The following is a 25,996-nucleotide window of genomic DNA, read 5'->3' on the forward strand; positions in this document are numbered from 1 at the left end:
ACCTGGCGCTCTCGGGCCTGTGCTCGGGCTCTGTGGGCACCGGGGGCCGGCCCATGTCCAGGTGCTGCTCCAGCACCTGCTGCCGGAACTCCGACACCTGCGACTGCCGGTCTTCCTTCTCCTGCCGCAGCCGCCGCTGCCGCGCCAGCCACTTCTCCTCCTCGTTGGTGCGCTGGATGAGCAGGGCCGTGGCGGTGCTGCTGCCCGGCAGAGAGAAGATGCCGTGGTTGGAGAGAAGGCTGGGCATGGTGTGATGGGGAGCAGGCGCCGGGTGCAAGGGGTGCTGCACGGGCTTGGGCACCTGTAGGCTCGACTCCTTCAGCTTCTCTGCAGAGGGAGAAAGCCACATCTTACCGGGACTGGCTCACTCCTGTCTCCTCTCCTGCCCTGACCGCTCAGAGAGCCTGCCACCCCACAGCCAGGACCAACACAACCAGAGGGGCCTCATGGATGCTTCTGGAAAGTGTGCTTTGTCCCAAGGGAAATGTGGCCACTGGCAGGCGCTGCTAGCACCGAGTCCAGGGCTGACCCACTGGCAGCGGGGGCCTGGGCAGGCACAGGCTAGCTCACAAGAGCAGGCTGTTACGTTTTTAGGAACCAGGTGAGCCAGTTATTAAGTAAACCCTTACTGGAAGTTAGATACAAGTACTTATAATGAAATTAAATATTGAAAACAAAAAAAGTACTTGAAGCTCATTAATTCCTAATCCTTTTGCTACATTTGATTATCGTGCACACTCTTGAGGTATAATCCACGTCTACTGCGTTTGTGCTGTGTGTCACTGCGCATCCCTTCCCGACTCCATGTCTGGTGGCCCCAGGTTTGTAGCTAGAACCAGCCACGGTGGGAGCCTCTGCTGTGGAAGTCGGCAGGTGCCACAGAATCAGGCCTTCCCCTCAGGGCGCTGCCTGCCGGGCTCCTGCCGGCACACCGCTGCAGCCAGCCCGCCCCGGGCTGCCCTCTGCCTCATCCGCCCTGGGTACCTGCTCGGGTTGGGGTCAGCTGGTCCGAGGGCTTGGCCCGCTCCTCCGTGGCATGGCCACGCAGCCCGTGCAGCTCAGCCACAGGCAGGAAAGTTGGCTCCAGAGCCTTGGCGGCCAGCAGCTCCTTCTCACGGGCCCGCTGCTCCCGCTGGCGCTCCAGCTCCCGCTCCTTCTCCCGCTCCCGCTCCAGCTCCTTCTCCCGCTCACGCTCCTTCTCCCGCTCCCGCTCGCGTTCCTTCTCCCGCTCTCGGTCAGCTTCCCGTTCCCGCTCGCGTTCCCGTTCTCGCTCCCGCTCCCGTCGCAACTCTTCATCCATCTGCAGTCTGTGAGGAGCAGAAAGGGAGGCTGAGCCCCACTGCTAAGGGGAACCAGGGGGAGTCCACCAACAAGAATTCCCAGGAGCGAGAGAGGAGCTGACGGCAGCCAAGCCCCAAGTTTCCATGGAAAACCCCAGCACTCTGACCTGAACAGTGGTGGGCGTTAGAACCTCGAAGTCAGTGAGATACAATCTGTGTGCTAATGCCTTAAGCCTCACTGAAGCTCATGCAGGAGGTACTGATTTCCAACAGTCACCAAGAAGCATCAGCTGCCACTGTCCCATTTACAGGTGAGCAGACTGCGGACAGGAGTGGCCGAGAAGCCAGCCACCCAGCCACAAAGCGGCCAAGCCAGGGCCCAGCTAGGCTTTTCTCCACTGCCATGGGGGCCAGGGAAGCACAGGAGGCTGACCCGGGAACTGACTTACCTCTCGGCGCTGAGACTGGACATCCGCTCTGAGTGCAGTGCCGCCAGGGACGAGTGGGACAGCTCAGGAGGGTAGCGGACCCCCGAGAGGTGGAGATGCATGGCGGATGGGTGCAGTGGAGGCAGGGAGCCGGGAGTAGGGATGGGGTAGAAGGGGGACCGCAAGGCGGACAGGCAGTAAGAGTCATCCATCCTGTGCCAAAAAGACAAGCCGGTGAACACCAAAGCTGCGGATAAAGGCAGGACCTGGTCCTGTAGCTTCCACAAAGGCTCGGCGGAGGCCACATCCACGGCCAGCCCAAAGCGCCTTACGGAGAGAAGCCCCAAGATGCCAATAGCCTGGGGCTAAGGCCTCGCCTGCCACTTCAAGGCTCAGCCAGACCAGACTGGCGGCCATGTGAGCGTGGTCCACAGCGTAACTGCGGCCCTGTCAGGCTCAGGTTCGGGACGCTTCTGCATAGAACAGTGACCGACACATTTGTGCCGGGTGCCCTCACAGAAAGGAGTCCCCCTCTTCTACATAAAGCTGGTGCTCTGTGAACAGTATGGGCGGGGGGTGGGGGGACAATGAAATGACAGCTCAGACAAGGGGAATTCCTGCCAGGGCAAACCCCAAAGGCTAATCCGAGAGGTGGGGGCTGTTCCAGGCTCTCACTGGAAGTCCGGCCCCCAGGACATGAGAAACACATTCCTGGCCAGGTTCCATTTTGCCATGAGCAGACTAGTGCCTGAACACAAGGGCGTGTGGGGTAATGGCCTGGTTATTCAGTGGGGACGGTGCTGGGAGGGGATTCTCAGACTACTCACCTGAAGGCTGGGTGGGGGAAGGGGTGTGGGGCCAGGTAACCGGGGTGGTAGTAGGCTGCGGCAGTGGCAGGGTCCAGGCCGAGGGGAGGTAGGGAGGACATGCGGAGGTCCTCGGTAGTGTGGTAGGGCCGGAAGCTCCTCAGGTAGTCCTCAGTCACGGTGCTGGGGGGCACCACGTGGTGCACAGGCCGCTGCAGGCTGCAGGCAGGGGTGAGAAGCAGGTGAGCGGAGCACTTGCTCCAGGCTGGGAAATGAGTCCACCTCCCCACACTCCCTCTGCCGCTACCTCCCTACAAAGGACAAGTCTCTGGGGACAGGTTCTGCCTCTCACTAATGAGACGCCAGTGATGGCAGGAGGCCCAGGGCGCAGAGGTGGGCAGCTGCTGCTCCTCACCTGCCTGGCCCTCGCTGTCCTCGCCAGCAGGCACGTGCCTGCTACCTGCAGCCCAGAGGGACCCCTCGCTCCTAGGACCAGGACCGGCATGCAGGCAGAACGGGAGAGCCAGCCATCACCCTGGCATGGAAATGGACTGCAGACGGCCGGGCCGAGGGCCTAGGGCTGAGCGGCCAACCTGGTGACCCTCAGAATCAGCTGGTGCAGACTCCGGGCTGCAGGCCCAGCCCCAGGGGCCCAGACCCTGCGCACGCGTGCCCGTCCGAGCCTCCGGCCCGCAGACTCACTTGAGTGGTGGGAATCGGGAGTCCTGCACGACTGAGCTGGGGGAGATGCCGAAGGGATAGGGGGTGCTGAGCAGGTGGGAGGGGATGGCCGGGCCCCCTGCCTTTTCCTGGGGCAGTGGGGGCTCCACGATGAGGCGTTCTCGACCACTGCTGCTGCCCCGAGAGCTGGCGTCCTGTGGGCGACAGAGCGCAGTGGGTCAGGGTGGGGGCGGGCAGGCGAGGGAGGGCTCCTCTTCCTCCAGACTCGCCGAAAATCCTCAGGTTTAGTGCGTGTTCTAGTCGTGTCCCTTCCCTGAAGTTTTCTACCCAGACCTGCAGCGCATGTGGCGCTGGAGGCAGAACGGCGAGAAGGGACATGCGGGTCCCAGTGAGGAACGCGCCTGGACTGAAACCCACCTGGGGGCTGCGCCCTCCTTGGTGCGATGAGGAAGGACAGAGCCTCCCTCAAGGATTACTGGGGTCACCGAGACAAGAACCCAGTGTCCATGAGGGGACACGGCACAGAGGACGGGCTCCCCACCCCACACAAAACACACCCTTCCAGCATGGACTTCCCACAGGCCGGGATGGCTCGGAACCCAAACTTGAGGAGCCGGGTGACACTGGTCCGAGTACCCTGCCCCCTCGGGAAGTGAGCTTTGCTCAGCAGCAGGTCGGACACAACCGCAGAGCCCCGCTCGCTGATCTCCAGGGGCTCAGGGGCACCCCCTGGGGCCGAAGTGTCCCATGTCCGCCGTGCTGACAGCTGAAACCCACATCACAGCCAGCCCCTGGGGAGGCCCTGGCACCAGCAGGAGCAGGCAGCTGCAGGGCCCCGACAGGCCAGACCTGTCTGGGGACATGGAAGGGGACATGGAGGGGGAGACAGCTACAGGCTGTGGCCCCACCTGCCCTGGAACTCCTGGGAGGGGAGGGGGAGCCCAGGGACCCAGAGCGGGGCTGGTCCAAGGCATGTGGGGAGAGCAAGAGACCCCTGCCAGGACCAAGGGCAGGCAAGCCACCCCAGCCACATAGAGGGACGTTCTGCACACCCACCCACAGGAGTGGCCAGACCCAAGGAATCACACCATCGGAGGGTTCTGACTGCTCTCGTCACGTACTTGGCTGAAAGGGAGCTGCGAAGCTGGCCCAGGGAGCAGCACTGAGAGCAGTCAGGGCACTTCCCCTGGACTCTGGGGCACCATCACTGGGACAGCCCCCCTCCACCTCCGCTCCAGGCCCCCCAAGCTGCAGCCACACACTCCTGAGCCATTTCCCAGGGAGGCTTCCTTCCCTGGGCCCGACGTCAAGTGTGACCACTACTGACCAGATAGCAGGGCTTGGAGCGAGCAGGCGGGGCCCCCGAAGCAGAAGCCCAAGTCTTTCTGCTCCAAACCCACAGTGTGGAATTCCACTGTGCCGGGGAGCACGTCTAGGAACACCCAGGAGACACGTGGGGCACACCTGGGCCCAAGGGCCCGACCCCAAGGGGACGCCTGGCTCCCGCTCTGCCCACTATCTTCATCAGAGCCGGGAGGCCAGGGTGGCGGAGGCCCCAATTATCCGACCGCTGGTGTGGGCGGTGAGGGACAGATCACTGCTGCCGGCCGACGGGGCACCGTGGGGCAGCCGAGGCTCACGGAGAAGGCCCCCATCCACCCGTCAGCGCTAGTCACCAAACACACCCAGCCACGCAGCCACTGAGCCACCTCAGTCCTCCCGAAGACACGTCGGCGGTAATTAATTGAAGGAGACAGGCCGCTGACTGGAATTTCTAATGAGCAGCAACATCTGTTCCCTTCCCATGTGCTTGCAGGGCCCCTCCGCTCACCGAGAGGTCCTTGAGGGTTCACGAACTCCGATCTGCCATTCCCAGAAGGGGCATTCAGCCAGTGGGTGTAAAGGACACACGCACAAGCCCCAGCACCCTGGGTCAGAGTTGGGAGCCCAGAACTCCCACCTCCCCATTTTCCAAAGACTTCTACACAGGGCTCTGCATCCTCCAGCTCCTACGTGGGCAGTGGGGTGGCTCCTGGTTCCTTCCTTACACAACTGCCCTGTGCCTCAGCTTCCAATTGCAGCCCCAGCTCAGAGCATCAAGGACAAGGCACTGGCGTAGCAGGGAGGTGGGTGAGAAACATGGGGCGTGGGGGAGGGGCTCACACAGAGCAGCGCAGCACCCAGCCTGGGGCCGTCCCCACTGCCTGTGCTCCCACCACCTACACTGCCGGCTGAGGGGCTGCCTCCAGGTGGGGGCTTGCTGGTTCTCCTGCACACCCTCACCTGCCAGGCGCGGGCCGGCCAGCCTGAGTGCAAAGGTCTGTCACCAGGAGGTACCCAGCTGACACCAACCAGCTCCAGGGGTCCACCCCTCACTGGGGCCACCGTGAAGTAGAACTCCTTTCTCTCCTTGGGGGACAGAGCCCTGCTGAAGGGCAGCTGGGCAAGACAGCACCTTGTCCCAGCCTGGCCAAGACAAGCAAGGAGTAGGAGAGGCCAGGGGTGGAGAGGCGGGTGGCAGGCAGGGGGTTCAGTAAGCCAGACCCACGTGCCTTCCATCTGGCTGGTGCCCTGCTAAGCTTGTGACAGGCACCTGGGAATGAGGTCAGCCCAGCTTGGAGGGCACACACAGGCTGCCCAGGGTGGGGAGGGCCCATGCAGCAGACCCCGACCCAGGCCAGGCCCCGGAGGTACGGCCAGCCAACCCGAGGCGCCCCAAGAGCGCCAGCTGGGCCCCCACTGCTGCCCCCAGCAGCCAGGCACGCTCCGAGGAGCATCTGTGGGCAGCTTCTTATTTCTGCACCGCGGCTGCAAGGCTGCAGGCGCAGCTGCAGCGATGAAAGGAAGACGAACGAGGGGGAGGAAGGGAGGGAGGAAAATCCTTCATTCTCTGGTGATTAGAGAGGTTTCCAGTCAGACAGACAGGACATGCCCTGTTAGCTTTAAAATAGACTATTTTTCATTTCATCTGTCCTTTCCAAGCTCCGACTACCTGGGAAATCTCAGTAACCCCGGAGAAGGGGCCCTGAAAGCCCACCCCCCCCAACTCCTGGGTTAGCACTTCAGGAAGTGACTCCCCTCTCCTGCCCTCACGCCTCTCTCTGAGCTCCCCTCCCCAGAAGGATTAAATTCTCCACTGAGCCTTTGTGCTGAGCTGATGAGCCATACATCAACTGCTAATCCAGCTCCCTTCCTCCCGCCCCCCCTGGTGGCATTAGTGTTTCATTAACCGCCAATGGCTGGAGCAGATCTATGGCCCAGCCCTCTCTCAGGGGGTTAGCAGGGGTTAGTCAGTGTTTCTTAGTGAGGAGCAGCTGGGGAGGAGGCCTGTTTATAAGGCATCCCCAGTCCTGGATGGTAAGGAAGAAGCAGCCCCTCTTGGGTGGGAGCAAAAAGGATGTTTCGGACTGAGGCAGCCCCCACCAGCCAGGGACACAGCAGGACTCAGAAACCGCTGGGACCGAGTCAGGGGAGAGGCAGGGAGGCGCAGCTGTTCAAGCCACGTGGCTGGGCCCCGGAGGGCAAGGCTGACTGCCAGGTGGCTGACAACGAGGGGCAACGGTCCCCTCTGAAGGCAGGAGACTCTGGGAAAGGACCCTGACCCTAACCCTCAAACCAGGACTAGGGGCAGCTCCACTGCTCCAAACCCCTGTGGTGAAGTCTGCTTGCAGGCCCTGAGCTGCTCTTCCGGTCTCCAAACTGTACATCACGTAGAGCAAACAATGCCAAGGCAGCAGCTTCCGGGAAAGCACAGGGGAGAGAGCTGGGCTGGGTGACAGTCTAGGAGGGCTTGTCACCTCCAATGTGGGGGTCAAATCAGGGCCACGCCCACGCGGGTCCCAGGCCACAACTGTTCCCAGGGATCCCCACCAGGATCCAAAGTGCACTGAGGACCATTGCCGTAGGTCAGGACCTGATTGATGCCACCGCTAAGGGCAGAAAGTAAACAGACCCTGAGCGGTCAAGCTGATGCCCACCCCAGCAGGGCAGAGCCGGGAAGGGGTAAGATGGGGGCTCCCCCCGCCCCCGCTTTCTCTGTGGTTTAATTAGTGTTTCTAAGTGGTGCCATCCCTCAGGGAAGCTGGCAGGAAAATCCAAGAGAGAAGAACAGCGACAGTGTCTTAATTAGAAGGGGTCCTCTGGGCTGGGAGTACCAGGTGTGGGGGGAGCGGACGTGGGGAGGAGCCCTGGTCCAGCGCAAAGGCAGCTCCCAGGGCTCCCAGCTCCTTCTGCACAGGCAGGTCACCGGCGGCAGCCCCACACGGAGACCCGAAGTGTTAGGAAGGGCCCCTCAGCAGGTGTCAACAGGACAGAAGCACGGAAACATGGCACATGAAAAAGGGAGCCGGCTTTTTCCTTTCAATTCCTTGTCTGAGCAATAGGCAATAACAACAGCTATTATTTATTAAGTGTTTGAGACATGAAAACACCATTTGAAGTCCTTTAAGTGGGGTTGCAGGCTGAATCATATTAGTATGCCCCCCAAATTCACATTCAAGCCCCAACCCCCAGGTCCTCAGACCGTGACTGTATTTTGGAGATAGGACCTTTGAAAAGGTGACTAAGTGAGGCCATAAGGGTGGGCCTGGGTCCCGTGTGACTGGTGTCTGTGTAAGTGGCAGCTGGGACACAAACAGGGACAGAGGGAAGACTGTGTGAGGACACAGGGAGGAGGCAGCCGTCTGCGGGCCTCGGAGGGAGGCCTCGGAGGGAACCAGCCCGCCGGCACCTGCACCGCAGAGCGCCAGCCCCCAGAGCAGCGAGGAGACGAGCTGCGAGAGCGTGGCCTGCGGTGCTTGCCAGGCCCGCCAGGTCCTTACTTTGCAGGGACCTCATTTTGCAGAGAAGACAGAGGCTCGAGAGGTCGAATTTGGGAATGAGGGACTGGAACCCCAAATCCGGTCCTCCCCTACAGAAGGCCCTGTCCACTCCTGTGACCTGTGGTGGCTCCACCAGCGCCCCGGGCACTCACCTGCCGGCTCTCGCTCCTCCAGACGCCATTGACGGTCTTGGTAGGGGCGATGGTCACCACGGGGGGTGTGCTGGGGACACTGTGGCCCCCCGGAGGGACGATAATGGGGCCCATGGGCACGCGCTTGGGTGTGCTGGCAGGGGAGCTGTGGTTGGTGGCTGGAGAGGACACAGGGGATGACTCGCTGCTCAGTGAAGACCCTGAAAGAGAAGGACACAAAGCCTCAGCCGTGGATTCAGACGGCTCTGAGTTCGACTCCAGCTCTCGGCCCCCCTCGGGCAGACTGAGACCCAGACCTCGCCTGAGAGCCGTGAGCAGCACCCAGGCTGCACAGGCGGCCCCTGGGTTTCATCACATCACATCACAGCAGAGTCAGCTAGGGCCAGGCACCAGGCAGGCGAGGGCACACCCTTGCCCACCGCTGGCCCTGTGTCCGGGCTGCCTGACCACGTGGCCACAGGGGATGCCTGAGCCTGGGAGGCTGCGCGCTCTGCTAGATGGAGTGGGGAGCAGGGCAGGGGTGCTCAGAGCAGGCACGTGAATACTTCTCATCCTGACTTGGGGTGCCAGCCTCGGTCTGGGTGGACCTGGCATGGAGGCTGCTGCTGACAGTCCCAAGCAGTGTCCAGGAGACACCCCATCTCACTTCTGGACTCGACAGGCAGCCGCCGACCCCTCCGGGAGGACAGTCGGGCACTCTCAGCCCTGGCAGGTGGGGGAGCAGGTGCCAACAGTCTCCCTTTATGGAAGGAGAACTCCACCAGCCTCCAGGCGCCCTCTCTGGATTTTGCTCAGAACTTGTGTCTGTCCCAGGGACACTTGTCTCTCCACATCCCTCAAGTGGCCGCTTTCATAAGGCCAAATAAAACCTTTGCCTAACGGGCCCTGGGTGGTGTGGCTCAGTAGATACAGCATGGGCTGCAAACCAAAGGATTGCAGGTTTGATTCCCAGTCAGGGCACATGCCTGGGTTGCAGGCCAGCTCCCCAGTGGGGGCCATGTGAGAGGCAACCACACATTGACATTTCCCTCTCTTCCCCTCTCTAAAAAATAAATAGATAAATAAACTCTTAAAAACAACAGCAACAAAAAAAACCCTTGCCTAATGGGTGCTCTGAGACGACCTCAGCAGCAGGGCCTTGCTGAGATGGAGAAACCAGCACGGTGTGCTTCCTTCGTTCTGACCCAGCGCCCTGACAAGCCAAGCACGGTCTCGGTGGCATGAGCAGGAGGCAGAGGGGCCTAACATCCAGGCCCCAAAGGGAGGGGCAGAGCTCTGCCCCGAGCAAGACTGGCCCCCTCCCTGTGGCTCTCCCAGTTTGGGCCGGGCCACCCTGTGGGGAGACACCAGTCCAACCAGACCTGCCCCCACCCAGCCCACAAGCTGTGCCCCACGAGCTGCCCAGCAGTGCACTCTGCTCAGCAACACCAAGAACGAGGCCAGGCCCCTCTCGTCCCCACCTCCCACCTGTCAGTGCCCAGCCAGGTGGGCAGTGAGGAATCGCACAGGGAGAGGGGAGCTGTCCCGATTTTCCTGACGGACCAGCCAACCACCCTAGAATTTTGTGACCTCCAGTCAGCCAGGCCAATGCCTACAACTGAGCACTGGGGTCCAGATCCCGGCCAACAGAGGATAATGTGAGCTGCCTGGCTCCCCCAGTGGGGATGCCTGCAAGGTTCTGGAACAGACAAGCTGCCCACGTCGGTGAGACCTGGCTGGGAACCAGCTGCAGAACCACAGTGGGAGCGGTGCTGGCTGGCACTGACCCAGCGGCACCAGGGGCCCTCCCAGGTTTGCGCAGCTTCGGGAAACTGCCTGTGTCTCCCCAGGCTCTGCCATCTGCCGAGGGCCTGGCCAGGCACCCTGCTCCTGGGTCTGTACCCAGCACAACAGGGCTGACGTTCACCGAAGTCACGGCCCAGGGTCCCAGCAGCCACGGACCTGAAACTACCTCGAGATGCACCAGCACCTAAAAGGACAGAGCCTGCGTGGTCTCAGGGTGGTATGAGGCAGGGTGGGAGGCAGCCGGAGCCTCAGGCGTGTGGCGAGTCACACCGCCACCGACTAGAGAAAGCCGAAAATGCAGGAATGGGGCAGAATCTAGACAGTTGTACCTGCTGGGAGCAGCAATGGGGGTGGGGGGGGCTCGCTCCGCTTCTGGATCTGTGGGTTCACTCTGCAAACCCATCCCACTGGATGCTTACGGTCTGTGAACTCTTCTGTAGGTACTTAGATTCTGATAAAAAGTCCATTTTAAGTATTTGGGGGGGAAAAAACTAGGCAGGGATCTTTCTCTTTCAAAAAGGAATCGCCGTGAAGTTGCTACCAATCTCCTTTTGGTTTGCGGCATCTTTACTGAGATACGCTCCCTGCATCTGCGACTCAGCAGTGTTAGGACGTTCACACCCACCACCAGCACCAATCAGTTAGAACATTCTCTTCACCCCGAAAAGAAGCCCCACACCCGCTGCCACCCCAAAACCCTGGCAATCACCAATCTGCTTTCCGTCTCCATGGACTGACCTATGCTGGGCACTTCGCATCAATGGAACCACACGGCACACAGCCTTTCCTGGCTGGTTTCTTCTGTTTGGTGTGATGTTTTTATGGCACGTGCACGTCATGCGTGGCACGTATCAAAACTGCATTCCTTGCACAGCCGAGTGACACTCCACTATAGAAAGAGACCATTCTGCTTGTCTATCGTCACTGATGGGCGGTTGGGCGTGTTACCTCGCGGCTGCTGTGAGTGGTGTCAATGAAGCCACCGCTCATAAAGCTCACATCGCTCAGCCTCGGGTGCTTGGCTGCCCAAAGGACCTACTGTGTTCCCAGCTTGCACCTTGCATGGCCCTGTCTAAACTGCCTGTGAGTGGAGGGAGGATGGATATTCATGGTCTGGAACCAAAAGAGTGAAGAAATAAAACAGACACTTTCCAAGGCAGAGGCTGTAGCTGCTGGGGGCCAAAAGTCAGGGTCAAAACCAGGTGGGCTCTGGCCCTCCAGCCTGGGGAAGAAGAGAGTGGGCACCATCCTGCACCAGCTTCCAGGCCTCAGGAACAGGGGCACCTGACAGCCCCCGCTCTCCCTCCCTTCCACACCACCCTCTACTTTTAGTCTCTGCACTAGCCTCCTTTCTAAAAATAAGGGAGCTTGGGGGGCTCAGGGGGCCCCCTCCTGGGAGGCCACCCAGTCAACACCTAACCCTGTGGGGCCGGGTTGCCAGCCAGCAGCCAGAGCGCTCCAGCGACCCCTGACCACGCACCCGCCAATTAGTGACCCGTGTGTGGCTGCAGCGCCGGGCCGTGCTCACTTGTCATTAACTGGAGGCATGTGGGCTGGAGATGACAAGAGGCAGAGCACTCAGTGTCACCTCTGTTGTCTGACCTCGGGGATTAGCGCCCAAGGCCACCTGGGCACATGTAATTAACACCTGAGACCCCAGAGTTGCCGGGGGAGGGGGTGTGAGGCCCGAAACCAAAACTTCAGCCCTGCAGGGCCCACCAGCACTCGCGTTTGTGCGCTTAACCAGCCCCTAGAACGATGACAGCACCAGCTGCGTGCCCTGAACGAGATGCCATGTCACGGCAGGACCGCCCTCGCCCAGCAGGGACACTGCAGAGTGTGCCGCGCTGCAGGGGGCCACCCGGCTCAGAGGGGTGACAGGGAGAACACAGAAGAATAGGTGACCATCTGAAGCACTCCTCTGAAAAGGGACCCTCGGGCCATCATCCCAAGAGCTGTGTGGGGCTGGCAGGGCAGCACCGCGCAGCTCTGCTTGGGCGCCAGCAGGAGGCAGCACCGGCAGTTCCAGAGTGAGCAGCTGACCGCCCTGCCCCAGTGCTGGAGGCACCAGGACGGCCCTCTGCTCTGCTCGGCTGACCCCCGACCTTGCTTTCCTTTCTTCGGCTGTTGCTGGGTCCCAGGCCATCCTGAACTGTTATCTGGGCCAACCTTACCCAGTGAGAACTTTATCAGGCTGCCAGGGCCCTGGGGACACCATGACTCTGGCTGGTGGGTGAGTGAACCTTCGGCCTGGTGTGTGCAGCGGTCCCGCTGGGAGACAGCCTCCCACAGTCCCTACATCTCTCCAGGCTGCTCCTCTGCCGTCCCCATTTCCAACCAGGATGTAGGAACCTGGGCCTGGCAGACGCGTGCCATCTGGACTCGGAAAGGGGCCTGGCTGCTGAGTCCCGCCCCTTTGCGTGCGAGGCCCGGGGCAGCTGTGGCACCTGCAGGAAGCCTCCCAGCCCCACTGTCCCAGTTTTGGTCCTGCCTCCTTTGCCTGAAAGACCCCCAAGGGAACAGGAACAGTGGACCCTGAAATAAAAATCCAACCTGTCTGGTGGGAACAGAGAGATGGCATTCCCCTCGAAGGCACGTGGTAGGGCGAACGGGGCGGGAAACCCTCTGGACTCACGGCAGGCCTGGCCCAGCGGGGACAGCCGGGCACAGGGCACAAGTACAGCTGCCTGGGCCTGGCTGAGGTTCAGGAAGAACCTGCTGAAAGACTTCAGGGCCTCTCCCACCTGCCAGCCAGCTGGAGCTTCTCCACGGGGTGGAGGTGGGGGGACAGAGTCCCCGCCCACTCCATGGCCACCAGCACACTCCTGGGCCTGATTTACTGTCACGTGACTGCCACCAAACCCAAATCAGCAAAGGCGAGAAGCAGGTCTTCATATTACTAAGCACATTTCCAGGGACCGATGGCTGGTTGAGAAAGACAGAGGAGGACAGCAGGCTCCTGAATGAGGAGGATCCAGGGGGCACAGGACCCAAAAGGGGTGCACAGCAGGAGGTGGGGGCGAGGAAGCAGGCAGGGGAGGCAGAGGGGGCTGCAGGGGGACCCAGAGAAGTCGCTGCTGCATCGGCCCAGCCGGGGGAGGCCTCGTGCTCTGGATAACCAGGGCTGCGGACCGCCCACCAGCCCACAGCTCCCGTCACTTCCATCCTGCCCAACCCACCTTCCCTCCCATCCTGCCCAGAGCTCGGCCCCCAGGCACACGTGCCTGTCCCCCTCCAGAAGCCCAGCCTGGCAGACAGAAGAGAAGGAAGAGGCTCGAAGGGGCCCCCCTGTGGGAGCTCACACCTGCACAGCCAGGGTTGCAGACACCCACAAGGAGACACCGCCTCACCAAGCCCGCCAGCCGCACGGCTGACACACACACACATGGCGAGAGAGCCAAGCAGTATCTTCTCTCCCTCCATTTGTTTTGTTGCCGTCTCTGATGGAGGCGGATTTCAGGTGGCAGCAGAACAAGAAAGTTCCACCCCCGCCCCGGATGGTTCCGTGGTGGGTATGCTGGTAGGTAGAGTCACACCTGCAAACTCAAACCAGAGGGAGGGACGCTCCCCAGCCTCCCTAGGACTCAGGGACGGGACCTTGGTAACCAGACCCGCCTGCAAAGCCAGTGACAAGACGAGGCAGGCAGCCAACAGACGCCGAGGAAGGAAGCTGGCTGGGGACCCGGTGTTCAGGGCTCTGGACCTGAACGAGGGCTAGAAATTCAAGTCCAGCTGCCACCGTCACCACCCTCGTCAGCCTCGTGTCAGATCCAAGTAACACCAGGGGAGCTTGGTTGCTCCATAGGTGACAAAAATGGTGCCTGGGCTCGGCACAGAAGCCAGCTTGGTGAGGCCACTCAGCTGTCCCACAGGGCTCAGGGTGGCAACATCACGTGCCGAGCACCCTCTGCTGGGAGGACTGGACACGGGGGCTTTGAATGGGCCTACACGACTTCAGAGCCCACCCTTGCTCCCCCCCAACCTAGTCCAGACCCCAGGCCACAGCCACCAGAGGAGGCCGATCCCACCAACACAGCCAAGAGAACCACGGGTAGAGGAAGCATGCGGTGTGACCGTCGACCTCTGGAAGACGTAGGTGGCACGTGCAAGGACAGGAGTGGGTCAGAGTTAGGACAGGTCCAGTGTGCCCCGGGTGTTGGGGATGGCAGTACCCTGGATGTCCCGAGCGTGTCCCCCTCCCCAGCAGCGAGGACATGGCAGGCTCCGCAGCCCCGCCCCCAGCAGACGGCCGCTGCGGCCCCACGAGAGGCGCCTGCTGCGGCACAGAGGCGAGCAGATTGCCACACAGCTTGTGAGAGCCACCACCTGGCAGCAGCCCCTGCCCTGTCACGCTCGGGGACGGCAGGGACACGGGCTACCAGACCTGCCCTCTGTGGGGGGGCAGAGGGCAGATGGGCAGGGTCAGGCTAAGGAGGCTCCTGGGGTGAGGCGAGCGGCTGTCAGACCCCAGGAGGGCCAGGCCAGCGTGAGCACGAACGAGGCCGTCTCACACCCCCGCTCAGCCGCTCAACCAGCACCTGTGAGCCCAGGGGGTGGCCTGGGGGTACCCAGCATGCCCTGCGAGGCCTGGAGATGCCTGGGAGGCTCAGAGGAGTCACAGCCATTGACAGCAGGTCTTGGGACTCCTCAGCTGAAACTCATTCCCTAATTGGGGGGTGGAGTCTGTCCAAAAGAGGTCCTGGTAGTGGGACTGGCGGGGAGGCAAGGCCAGGCCAGGACTGCAGCTGGCCTAGCAGCTTCCAAGGCGGAAGAAAGGTGGTGTAGCCCAGGGAGACACCATTTTGGTGGCCAGGGTAATGAGGGACTGGATCCACCAGCTGATGACAGATGCCGGGTTGCAGCTCATGTGACACCTCGGTTCAAGATGGGGTCCCCTGGCCTGTCACTCACAGAGGGTCCCCTAGGTGCACTGAAATCAGCCCCAGACGTGTACCCAAGACTAGATGGTGTGGGCCTGGTCCCTCCCTTTCTTCCAAGGAGTAAACACAGGGACCTAGTGATGGAGAGATCTGCCCTGGGCCTGGACGAGTCTCACACCGTCGGCGTAGGCGGCAGTCCTGCAGCCCAGAGGGCCCAGGTCCGGTTCGGCCACCCGAGGCCTGGTGCACAGCTGCAGTGTCCTGGAGTGCCCCACTCAGGAGGCCCTCACCGTGCCAGTCCGCCCCTGCCCCTGCGAGGGCCCTCGAGCCCTTGGCTGGGCTGCTTGGGATGGGAGGTGGCCGGGCAGAGCAGATGGTGGTGTTCGTGGTGGGTGGGGGAGGGGTGGCAGTGGTCACCCTCGGTCAGGGCACGAAGCTGCTATGCCTGGAACTAGCGTGTTCTCACGCAAGCAGCCAAATGTACGAGGTACAGGTGTTACCCTCACCCCGAGAAGAGACAGCTCAGAGAGGTAAGGCGTGGCCAGGGTCACAGCCAGGACGTGAACCAGAACCCCTAATGCTCAACTGATTAGCCCTTCCTGGGTGGGTAGAGGGTCACACCGCCCAGGGGCTGGACACCAGGCCACCCTGGCCACAGGGGACTGAGCAGGCCGGTTTTGCAGCAATGGAAAGAATGTGCACTTCAGCGCCTCAGGGAAGAGAAACCCCCACCCAGGGCTGACTTCTCTGCAGCCTGTCTCTGGGGAGAGCAGCGTGGGGCCCAGCAGTTACTGCCTCTGAACTGGATTTTTAAACTGCACCCTCGGGACACGATGTGAGGAGAAAATTAGCTGGGGAAGCAGAGGGAAGGCTGTGTTGCTGACTCAAAATAAGATGACACTCCCACAGCGGGGGAGGGGTGCAGTGGAGAGGGTCCACAGTGACCTGGACGCACCCCAGGCAAAAACAGGCATTCATGCTGGCAGCCAGTGGCTGATGAAGCCTCAGTCTCATCAGCAGCTCTCCGTGGGGTCTGTGGGGTCAGGGGCAAAAGGGGCAGAAGGGGCAAAGAGGCAGAAGGGCGAGGGGCCTACAGCCTCCCTCTCCCACCGCCTCCCCGAGCAGGTCTGGAAGCTGCTTTGGCTCCAGGTGGCACCTCTGCCCATGAGGATGGGGCTGCTGGGAGCTGGTCCTGGGCCACCTCAGTCCCTTCACCCCGTTGCCAGGGGCTCCTTCAGAGAGAGGAGGCCTGACCCTGGTGGGGGAACAGCAGGCTACAGTGTCCCGGTACACAAGCCCTTTGGGCTGCCAACCTTCCCCTCCGGGGCCTATGACATGGGGGCCAGGCACTCGGGTTTGCCCACCAGCGAAACAAGTAGAGAACGGAGGCCAGGGCCATGCCGAGAACCAGCAGGGGACGCACAGCAAGTGCTCTCCAAATGGTCGCTGCCATGACCAGGAAGGGGAGGGCCCGCGGTGGGTCTGCCTCCTCAAGGCCAGGGAGTGGGGGTCTGGCAGGAATGAAGCTCCAAGTTGCTGTGTGCTGCGCCCCAGAGGGGCCAAGCCACACCAGGCTGAGCACGGGAAGGCAGCCACAGATGCTGTGAGGCTCCACAGAGGGAAACCCTCTGGTGCGGCACACACTCGGGGGCGGAGGAACAGGGGGGGGGCAACTGCTCGTGGGTCCTGGTTTCTTCTTTTGGGGATGACAAAAACATTGTGGAATTAGTGGTGATGACTGTGCAACTCTGAATGCACCAAAACAAACACCCCCCCCCCCCGACTGTTCTCCTCGCAAGGGTGAATTTTATGGCATGTGATCTAAAAAAATTAACTGCCCAGGCTTCCAGAGGCTGACATGGTATCTCCCCCACACCCTCCAGTGAGGCAGAGACTTATTGAGTGTGCCCCAGAACCTCTGCCATGGCACTGGGGGCGACAGCGGCCCGCCCCCACGGCGGTCATCCACTCGGGCTTGTCGTCCCCACCCCCCACCCCAAGTGCACTTGGAGAGCCCTAAGCAGCAGAGCAAGGGGCATGGGGTACACCCTCACCAGCTGTGTGACCTTAGCTCACGACCTGACCTCTCTGAGCCTCAGTTTTTCCAGCTGTACTACAGGCCAACTTGGGCTGCCAGCCAGTTCTCTGGATGGAGACAGCAAGATCAGAGCTAGGGTCATTCAGCAAGAAACATGGGGACCAGGCACAGGGTGTGACCCAGAGAGCACTATGCGTCTCATTTCCTCAAATCAAGGCCCACCTGAGGCTGACCAGATGGAGAATTGCAAACTGAGCTCACAGCCACGGCTTCGAACTCACACTTCGCTTGTGGCTGCCACAGCAGAACCTGAGAATCAGGGGCTCCCAGAGTCCCAGTACTGCTCCGTGGTCCATTCAGTCCCCCGACCTCAGCTTTCTCAGCAGAAGGCAGCGGATTACCTTCAGAGACCAGTGGCAGACACCATGCTGCGACACGGTTAAGAGCTCAGACCAGTGCGGCTCACCCCTCTCCTCCCTCTCCCGACACTTCCCAGGGTGTCACACAAAGCGCCCTGGCCAGCAGCACACTCTGCTTCCAGCCAGCGAGGCCTAGCAGCCTCCAGCCCACTGGCTGCCACTGGCTCCTCACTGGAGTGAGACCCTGGGCTGGCCTGGGGCGCTGGGGAAGAGACAAAGGGCCGTTGAGACGGCGCCTGCTCCGCGCCACAGCCCGCATGTGGGCCCACGTCTGCAGGCCTCTCCACCACCTGCCTCGGCAAGGAGGGACACGTACCCTCCGCTGCCATACCCTCCGCAGATGTGGGTGTCACTCCAGGACTGGAGCCCAGGGGCCGGGAGCGGACGCAGCTGCTTGATGAAGCCCTGACACTCAGGGTGACTCAGCCCAGGCAGAACCAGCACCCTCCCACGTGCTGACAGATGCAGCTTTGAAAGCCAGGCCAGTCCTGTTACTCTGCCTTCTGGAACAGTCTTAGAGAAGTCAGCCAACGCAGGGAGCTGCTGGACAAGTCCCCCTGAGAGGCTTTCTGCTGGCTCTGGGGTCTGGGACCCCCAAGCCCAGACTCCAGCTCAGGTTCCCAGGGGGCGCTGCAGCCTGTCAGAGCTGTGTGGTCTGGGGCCTCGGGGGCTGTTCTGCGCATCTGCTCTCCAGCTGTGAGGTGCACGTGGCCCCAGACAGCTGGGCCTCTTGACTCTGGCCGGCCTCCTGCAGCCTGGGGCTCAGACGTGGCCATGGTGTCCCAGGCAGGCGTGGAGCCTGAGGAGGGGTGTGCACGCAGGGACGCAGAAGGTCTGCCGCAGCCATACTGCCCATGAGTACGGAAGGGCCCACAGCAGACAGATGTGAAGGGAGGCCCCAGCAGCCCTCCCTCCTGGGCCAGTGCCACCCTGCCCATCAATTCTAAGCTCATTCCCCCCACACTTCTTTCTCTGTCCAAAAGCCAGGTAGCAGAAAGGGCTCAGGAAGAGGCCAGACTGAAATCAGAAGGCCCCCAGTGCACCCCAGTCGGGGCGAATGTCCATTCTGCCGAGCTGAGGCTGCGGATCCCATAAAACCCGATGCAGCTCCTTTTCCCGGACACGTGTTTTCTGGATGCCCCCAAGGGCCCAGGAACCCAGATGTCGAGCCTCGGACCTTTGGGGCGAGGTGGGTGACAGGCAGAGGCACCCAGGGTGCTCACTTTCTCTGCCTCAGACGCTGGCCCCCCTGCCTCCTGGCAGCAAGTCCAGAGGGCAGCAAAGAGGCCCGCACCAGAACCCAGCCGTGCCTGAGTCTCCCTGTAGCTCAGGCGAGAAGTGCCCCCACCCCTCACCTAACTAGCAGCCCTTGACCAGGACTCACACAGGCAGCTGGACGGTCACCCCCGGGAAGGGCCTGCAGCCAGGGGCACAGAGTGCCTCACGGTACAAATGAGAAGACTGAAGCTCAAAGAGGATTGGCATTTGCCCGTGTCACACAGCACGTCACTGCCCAAGACCCCAGGAGCCAGGGCTCCAAACCTCTGGGGGACACCATGCCACCAATCAACTCCTGCCTCAGGGAGTTAGAACGTGGTGGGCTGAGCTGCCCCAGAACTCCTGTTCCAGGGTCACTCGAGTTTCCAGAGACTGTTTGCTGACTCATCTGAAATAGGTATCAGAGCCTGGAGCCACCGGGCTCTCTGGAACAGGTGGCATGGGCCCCCCAGGAACAGCAGGGAGAGAAGCCAGGGCGCGGCACTCCCCCTGCAGCCACTCAGAGTGGCCCAGCATGTCCATGCTCCTCAGCTTGGGCCATCGGGTGCACATCCCCACTGCCAATGCCCCCAAGGTGGCTTCCGAAGCTTGAGAAAGGACAGAGGAGGGGGACAAAAGAGGGGGACAGAGCGCAAGCAGAAGCCAAGCAGTGGTGCCCATGGCCGCGTAGGCTTGCGGGCTGCGCCAGTTCCGGGAGGGCCTGTACCTCACGGTGCTACCCCCACCAGACAGAACGGGCACAGAGAAACCGAGACTAGACTGGAGCCCCGGCTCTGCTCGTGGGGAACCAGCAGCTTCCTCAGGGGGCTGCCCGCTGTCCTCCCAGGACTCAAGAGGTCTGTCTGGCGGGAAGGCAGGGGGGCTCCTCTCCCTCCCTTGGCCGTGGCCTGGTGGGCGCCTCTTACCTCTGGGCTCCTCCGCCTGTTTGGCGAGCTTGCGCAGTGCAGCGGCAAAGCTGGAGGACGGCGCAGCCTGGGCCGACAGTGCACTGCTGGTGGCGGGGCTGCCACTGGGTACCAGGGCGCCATTGAGCGGTGAGGGGGTGAGGGGGTTGACGGTGGCGGTGGTCCTGGTCGCGGTGGAAAGCATTCCTAGTGAAGGGGACTTGGGCTCATGGCTCATGCCTGAAACAGGAAGAGAAGAACCAGAGGTCACCCAGAGAGCAGGAGGCCAGCGCCAGAGCGAGGTCCGCGGCTCAGGGGCCTGGCCGGCAGGTGGCATGCAGGGAGCGGGAGCCTGCGTGGCCCCAGAGAACAGGCAGGCAAAGCAGACAGAGCCAGCGCTGCAGAGAGAATGGGCCTCGAACCCGGGTCCGGCCAGAGTCCCTGAGGGGCCAGGGACACCCCCACCCTCCTGGAGCTGAATTAAAGAACACGGTATGCTCAGGAGCCCAAGGGCTCCGCCCCAGAGAACCTGACGGCTTCAGAAATCACCCCTTTCTGGGCCTCAGGGAGGGAGACTGAGGCAAGGGGCGGGGCCGGCGCCCTCACAACACAGAGAAGAATGCCTGCGGAAAGGACAAGGGCCTGCCTCACGACGGTAACGAAGACACGCAGGCCGGTCCTGCACCGAGAGAGGGTTCTGCCTGGCCTCCCGCACAAGGCCTGGGAGGCTGGCACAGTACCGTCCCCACCCAGGGAAATGGGAACCGAGGCACCGACTGCGCAGACCCAGCATCTGACCTAACAGACTCTTTGTCTGTCGCCACCATGTCCTCCTGAGTCCCACAGCCCCCCAAGGACCCCAATGGTCTCCAGCTGAAAAGGCGCCCCAGACAACAGCCTGCGGAGGACGGGGCTGCATTAGCAGCTGAGGGAGAAGTGGGGGGCTAGGACACAGCAGCCCGACCCCCGTGGTCCTTTCACCAGGCACAGGCCCCGCCCGGAGAGGCTGAAGATTCGGAACTGTAAATCTAACCGCCCTCCCCGGGGGGCAGGGGCAGGCCAAGCAGCTGTCATCCACCAGGGTGACATCAAACTCCCTGCAGGAGGACTTGGCCACCTTCTTAAGAGACCCTAGCCTTTCCAGTCCCATCTAAGCGTCCGCGAGGAGGCTGAATCCCCCGCTCCCCTGCAGGCCTGATCAATAAAGGCCCAGCTCTGTCTGGGCAGAGGCAGACACAGAGAGCGGGCGTCAGTAAGTTTCCCAGGAACGCCGCCCACCTGCCCAGGGCTGCCTGCCCAGGCCTGACCCTGCTCCCTCGCCAGGCTGCCTCCCGTCCCAGGGGAGTAAGTCAGGCGCTGGCCTCGAGGCTGACGGGGGCAACAGGTCACGTGAGGGAGGAGCAAATTACCTTCCAAACCCACAGATGGAGACCTGGGAACTCGGTGGTGTCATCTGGGGAAGGGTCCCTGGAATCATGAGGGGGGAGGGGGCGGGGGGGGTGGGAACAACCAGAGAACGTCCGGAAACACAACTGGACAAAAACACGGGAACAAGGCCTACCCCCGGCTGTGACCTCGCCCCACAGCCCAGCTCCCCGCTGCGGTGCGCTGCACCAAGTCCAAACCAGTCTGGTCGGAGCCTGCTTCCACACCCACCCCCACGCAGCTATGTAAGCACAGGGGACCCCAAAGGGGTAGGTTCCCGAGACCTGCCGCCCACTGCCCCCAGAACTAGACACGAGAAGCCACTCGCTCCCCATGTCCTAGCCCCAGTCCCAGACAGCTGGGGGTACAGGCGAGGTGCACAGTGGTGGCGAGGGCTGGGGGGGCCGCTGGTACATAAAAGACAACACTGAGGCAGGCACGAGCTCGAGGGAACGCCGTTCTCTGGGGTGAGAGCTTGTACCTTGGAAACAAAGGGCCCCCACAAGAGTCCCCGCGCCCACAGCCAGCAGGCTGGCCTCCCAGCTGCCAGCAGGTCACGTGGGCAGCAGTGCACGCAGGCTGACCCCAGGCTGACCCCTGAGGTCCTCCAGCAGCCGGATTGCCAGAAAGCGCAGGTTTCTGACAAGAGTCCTTTCTCAGCCAGGCCGGCACCCAGCCAGCCACTCAGGGACCATTGAGCGCTAGGGACAACAGGCTCCGGAAGCTTGGCCCCAAGCTGCCTTCAGTGCCCCCCCCACCCCCGCCAGCCCAAGGACAGCAAGCACAGACAGGATGGGAGGTGCACCAAGGCCGAGAGTGAGCAGAAAGCAGGGGCCTGGAGGGAGGAGCGCAGCACTGACTCAACTGCCAGGTGCCTGGGGCTTTATCTGCTGCTTTATCTGGCTCTGCAGCCTCTAGCCCTGTGACTGGGCAAGTCATTTCCTCTCTCCGGGAGCGCCTTGGCCTCTCAGTCTGGAAAATGGAGATGGGGGGGAGTCTATCTCACTGAGGTCAACCCCAGCGGAATTCAAGGAGCTAACTCTCATGTGTGGGGCTTCAGAGCAGGGCAGGCACACACCAGGGACTGCGTCACTAAATGGTCCCCCAGCCAACAGGGGCAAAACCACTGGTCCTAGGTCTGCAAGGCTGAGGGGCTGGCTGAGGCCACACAGGTCGCACTCAGCAGATCAGGGCAGAAGCCGATCTGCTGCTCTGAGGCTTTGAGGAATGGAGGCGATGTGGTGTCAGCAGGCTACGCACTGCTTGGGGGGGGCGGTACCCCAACACCCCGCCCACGAGCCCCCCCACTGCAGCCTTCCCTAGGCCTGGGGACAGCCAGGCCCAGCCTGGCACATACGCCTCGGGAAGAGGGCCAGTCCCATGTTCCTGAGGGGGCAGCAGTGGCAGCTGGTGTGGGGTGACGCACAGGACACCCCAGGATGGAAGGGACAAGAGCGCTCATCCTCTTGCCCACAGGGACACCAAGGATGTGTCCCCACACACGAGAGCAGTTGTGGGCAGTCCACAAGTCCTCAGGGTTCCGCTAGGTACCCACTCAGTGGTGGACTGGGGGGGGTTGTCTAGAGATACTAAGTGGCACGAGATGGAGGCCCGCCCTTGCTGAGCCCCAGGCAGCACATGAAGCAAGCACCTGACAAGGGGCTACTTGGCAGATGAGGGGTGTGAGGAGGGGCCCCAGGGACCCCTCACCAGGGGGCCATCTCAGCAGTTCTCAGAGGTCACACAGACCCTTGGGTGGCCTCTCCAGAAAAACCCCTGAGGAGAGGCTGCAGCAGCCTCCACTTAGCTGGGCCCACGCCTTATGGCCCCGGGCAACCCTCCGAGGCCCGCACAGGAAAACTAAGGCCAGGAGCTGTCTCACACTGTGGCTACACTGGTTAGGGACAGGCAGATGGCTCAAAGCCACACACGCACAGCTATGCAGCACTTCTAGGGCTCGAACCCCATTTCCTGGGCTCAGACGCACATTCCTTGGCGCTCACCCCAGGGCCCACCCGGTCGGAGGACCGGCCGTGGGGCCTGAGCGCGGGTGTGAGCACGCACGCAGAGCTAACACAGACCAGGCTACGGCAGTTCCCCCGACACGCAGTCCGCTTCCGAGGTCTCAGTCACCCGCAGTCAGCCATGGTCTGAAAATACTACATGGAAAGTTCCAGAAATAAACGAGTCTGAAGCTCTGAACCGTGTGCTGTTCTGAGAAGCGAGATGAACTCTCTTACAGAGCCCCGCCCGAGACGAAAACCCGCCCTTTGCCCGGCCTGTCCCTGCGGATCGGAGTCCCCGCCGGGCAGCACCTCCGTTATCAGGCCATCGGGCCAACTGTCACGGTGTGTCCGTGCTTGTGATCACGTCACCCGTATTTTACTTACCAACAGCCCCCAAGTGCAGGAGTCGTGGTGCCGGCAGTTCACTGTGCCGCACAGAAGCCGGAACGTGCGTGTGCAAAGAGGAAAAACAGCACATACAGGGTTCAGGGCTATCTGTGGCCTCAGGCATCACTGTGGGGGGGGCAGGAGGGGCCTGCGTGTGTCGCCTGTGGGTAAGGGGCCGCAGCTGCACAGTGGTTTAAAAAGGTCCAGCGTCTTTGTCACTCATCCACGTTTGTGGTGGCTGGGGGACAACTAACTCTCTTTCCCTGAGGGTGGGCCAGACTGCTAAGGAAAAGAATCTGGAGGAACGTGTGTGACCTCCGAGATGAAGTCATCAAAGGCCCCTCGGCAGCCTCCTCTGAGAGCCCTTGAGCGGAGGCCGGTCAGCGGCCAAGCTGGGAGGGTGCCTGTGCCCCGGGCAACATGGCTCCCCTGTCCCCAGCCATGTGAGGTGCCATCTCGGCAGCTGCCCTCCAGCCCCGGGCAGGACCCAGGTGCGACAGAAAGCCCAGGCCCAGGCCTGATGCTGGCCTGCTCGGAGCCGGAGTCCCTGGCCGGCCGCTCCTGAGTCCCTGAATGGTTCTCGGGTTTGGGGCAGTCGGGAGCGCAGCATCAGGGAGCGGACACAGCGGATGTGGCAGCACGCCTGACTGAGCAAGCACAGAGAAATGTCACCTTTGCCATCTCTCCCATCTCCCTGCCTCCTTGGAGCCCAAGAAGTCCAACCACCATCTCACCACTGGGCTGCGTACCTGAAACAGGTGCAACACCCAGCAACAACCGTGAGAGAGAAAGAAGTCCAACCGTCTGCAAAGAAGTATTCTGCGCTTTTACCCAGAGCCCCAGAGTGGGCCGCTCTGATGCCATCACCCACCTCCTCTTCCCCGTGCCTCAGAGAGGTGAACAGGCGTCTCTGCGCCCATTCCAGAGACAGTGAAGGGCAGGCTTGGGTCACTCAAACACAGCACCTACAACCCCGATTACGCACAGCTGGTCAGGGCCCAGACCCATCCTGGGGCTGTGAGATGGCCAGCCCGGCCAGCCCGCCCCACAGCCCAGGCCCCACACGCTGCCACAGTGCACAGGGGGGAGGCACGGGGAAGTGCGGGTGGGCGATGTGATTGCTGCACCTCCTGGTGACCGGTCCCGGAGGCTCCGGAGCAGATGTGAGGTCACTGCCCAGTGGCCGTGTGACAGGCTGACCAGCTGGCGGCTCGGTGAGCACACTGTGACTGCCAGCTGCCAGTGCTGGGCAGGATGGCACGGAGGTGCTGGATGGGCAGGTGGCGGCCACAGGGCAAATCCCAGGCCAGACCCCAAAATGTCACACACCCCTTAAGGCCGGTGGTGGGTGTTTCTAGGTAGCAGCAAGAGGAACAAATCTCTTCTTAAACTTCTCTATGTTCTAGTATTTTATCAATGAACCAGGTTTTCAAAAAAGGGGGGCCCCTCAAAGAGATGGAGACTCATCTGCACGAAGCTGGCACAGCCAACAGGAGAATGGGTGTGACCCTGGGCGAGAGCTGCCGGCTAGCCAGGTGCGGAAGCCAGGTGCGGAAGCCAGGGAAACTGAGGTGCCCCTGCTGGAGCTGGAGCCCTAACCCGGAGCCTTACCTACAGCACCCCCTCCCCTGCCAACCAGGCTCCTGGTGGGCGGGTCTCTCCTCTGCCTCCCCTTCCTTTCCTGGGCCAGCCACCACCCGAACGTCACTGTCAAGTTCCTGCTGGCATCCAGACAGTGACACCCCTCCTCCCCCGCTGAGCCTGCCCTCCCTACCCTCAGGCAAAACCTGGCACCAGCTTCCGGGTCCCTGTCAGCAGCCTGGGATCCTGGGGTCTCCCATGGTGTCGGCCATGGGCTCTAAGAGCTATGAGCCAGGGAGGCTGCTCTGCTGATGTCAGGTCACTTAAAATAGAATTCCGCACGAGCAGCTTCATTAGGACTCTAAAATTAGCATTCCTCCTCAGCACGTGTGCATCGGAAGGGGCGGCAAGGGGTCCGGGGGACACCAAAGCCAGGGATGGCGTCTCCCTCACACCAAGGACAGGAGGACAGGGACCAAACTCAGGGAACCCAGAGGCCCTGTAGAGGGTCAGCCTGGACCTGCTGTGAATTGGCACGGCGCTGAGAACCCCCCACCTCTGCCTCCCCCCTCAGTCACAGGCTGGGGGGGGGTCACTCAGGGCCGCTCCCTGCTCTTGCCCCCAACATGCAGGGGGCAACTGTTCTCCTACAACTATGGAGGAGGGGGACTGGGGGCAGCCCTGCACCCTCAGGAGGCCCCGGGGTGCCTGCTCCCCCTGCCCTCATTAGAGAGGTATTTATTAACTTCTGCGCTCCTGGCCATTGACTGAATTCTGGTCTACATTATCAGCTCATGTAAATTCATTATCCTAACAGCTGGGAATAAGCTCTGCTGCGTGGAGGCCAATGATGGATGAGGGCTAGGGGCTGGGGTGGCACGGGCGTCCCTCTCCATGTCGTACAAGCTCCCCTGACGGTGGACTCGGCAGAAGGAGCCGGGGTCTGGGGCCTCCTGATCTGCATCACAGGCCACTGTCCTCTTGGTAGGGCCTCCACCCCCACGCCCCCAGGAGAAAAAAGCCAGCCACAGCCAGACCCCCAGCTTCCTGCCCCTCTGGACCCTTGCAGGGCAGGCCCAATGCCCAGAGCCCAAGCCTGGGCACTTGTCAGATGCTGAGGGCAGGCGGGGGAGTGCCGTCCCGCAG

At 61.9% G+C, this 25,996-nt stretch overlaps 1 protein-coding gene across 9 annotated transcripts in view; it reads right to left on the minus strand.

Moving 5' to 3' along the window:
- Positions 1-25,996, minus strand: part of GSE1 (Gse1 coiled-coil protein) — a 408,575-nt gene that overhangs the window by 17,118 nt on the left and 365,461 nt on the right. For 6 of the 9 annotated variants that reach the window (XM_037142394.2, XM_053666776.1, XM_037142393.2 and 3 more), the window contains 7 exons: positions 19,473-19,691; positions 8,168-8,367; positions 3,217-3,389; positions 2,536-2,733; positions 1,730-1,921; positions 985-1,307; positions 3-327 (listed from right to left, as the gene is read on the minus strand). In XM_037142394.2, the coding sequence (XP_036998289.2) occupies positions 3-327; positions 985-1,307; positions 1,730-1,921; positions 2,536-2,733; positions 3,217-3,389; positions 8,168-8,367; positions 19,473-19,691 (1,630 nt within the window). The remainder of the gene's footprint in view (positions 1-2; positions 328-984; positions 1,308-1,729; positions 1,922-2,535; positions 2,734-3,216; positions 3,390-8,167; positions 8,368-19,472; positions 19,692-25,996) is intronic. The other 3 variants (XM_037142395.2, XM_037142399.2, XM_037142400.2) reach the window with 1 other exon arrangement.

The sequence above is a fragment of the Artibeus jamaicensis genome, unplaced genomic scaffold (assembly GCF_021234435.1).
Source record: "Artibeus jamaicensis isolate MK-2021 breed Jamaican fruit bat unplaced genomic scaffold, CSHL_Jam_final contig_464, whole genome shotgun sequence".
Classification (NCBI taxonomy): Eukaryota; Metazoa; Chordata; class Mammalia; order Chiroptera; family Phyllostomidae; genus Artibeus; species Artibeus jamaicensis.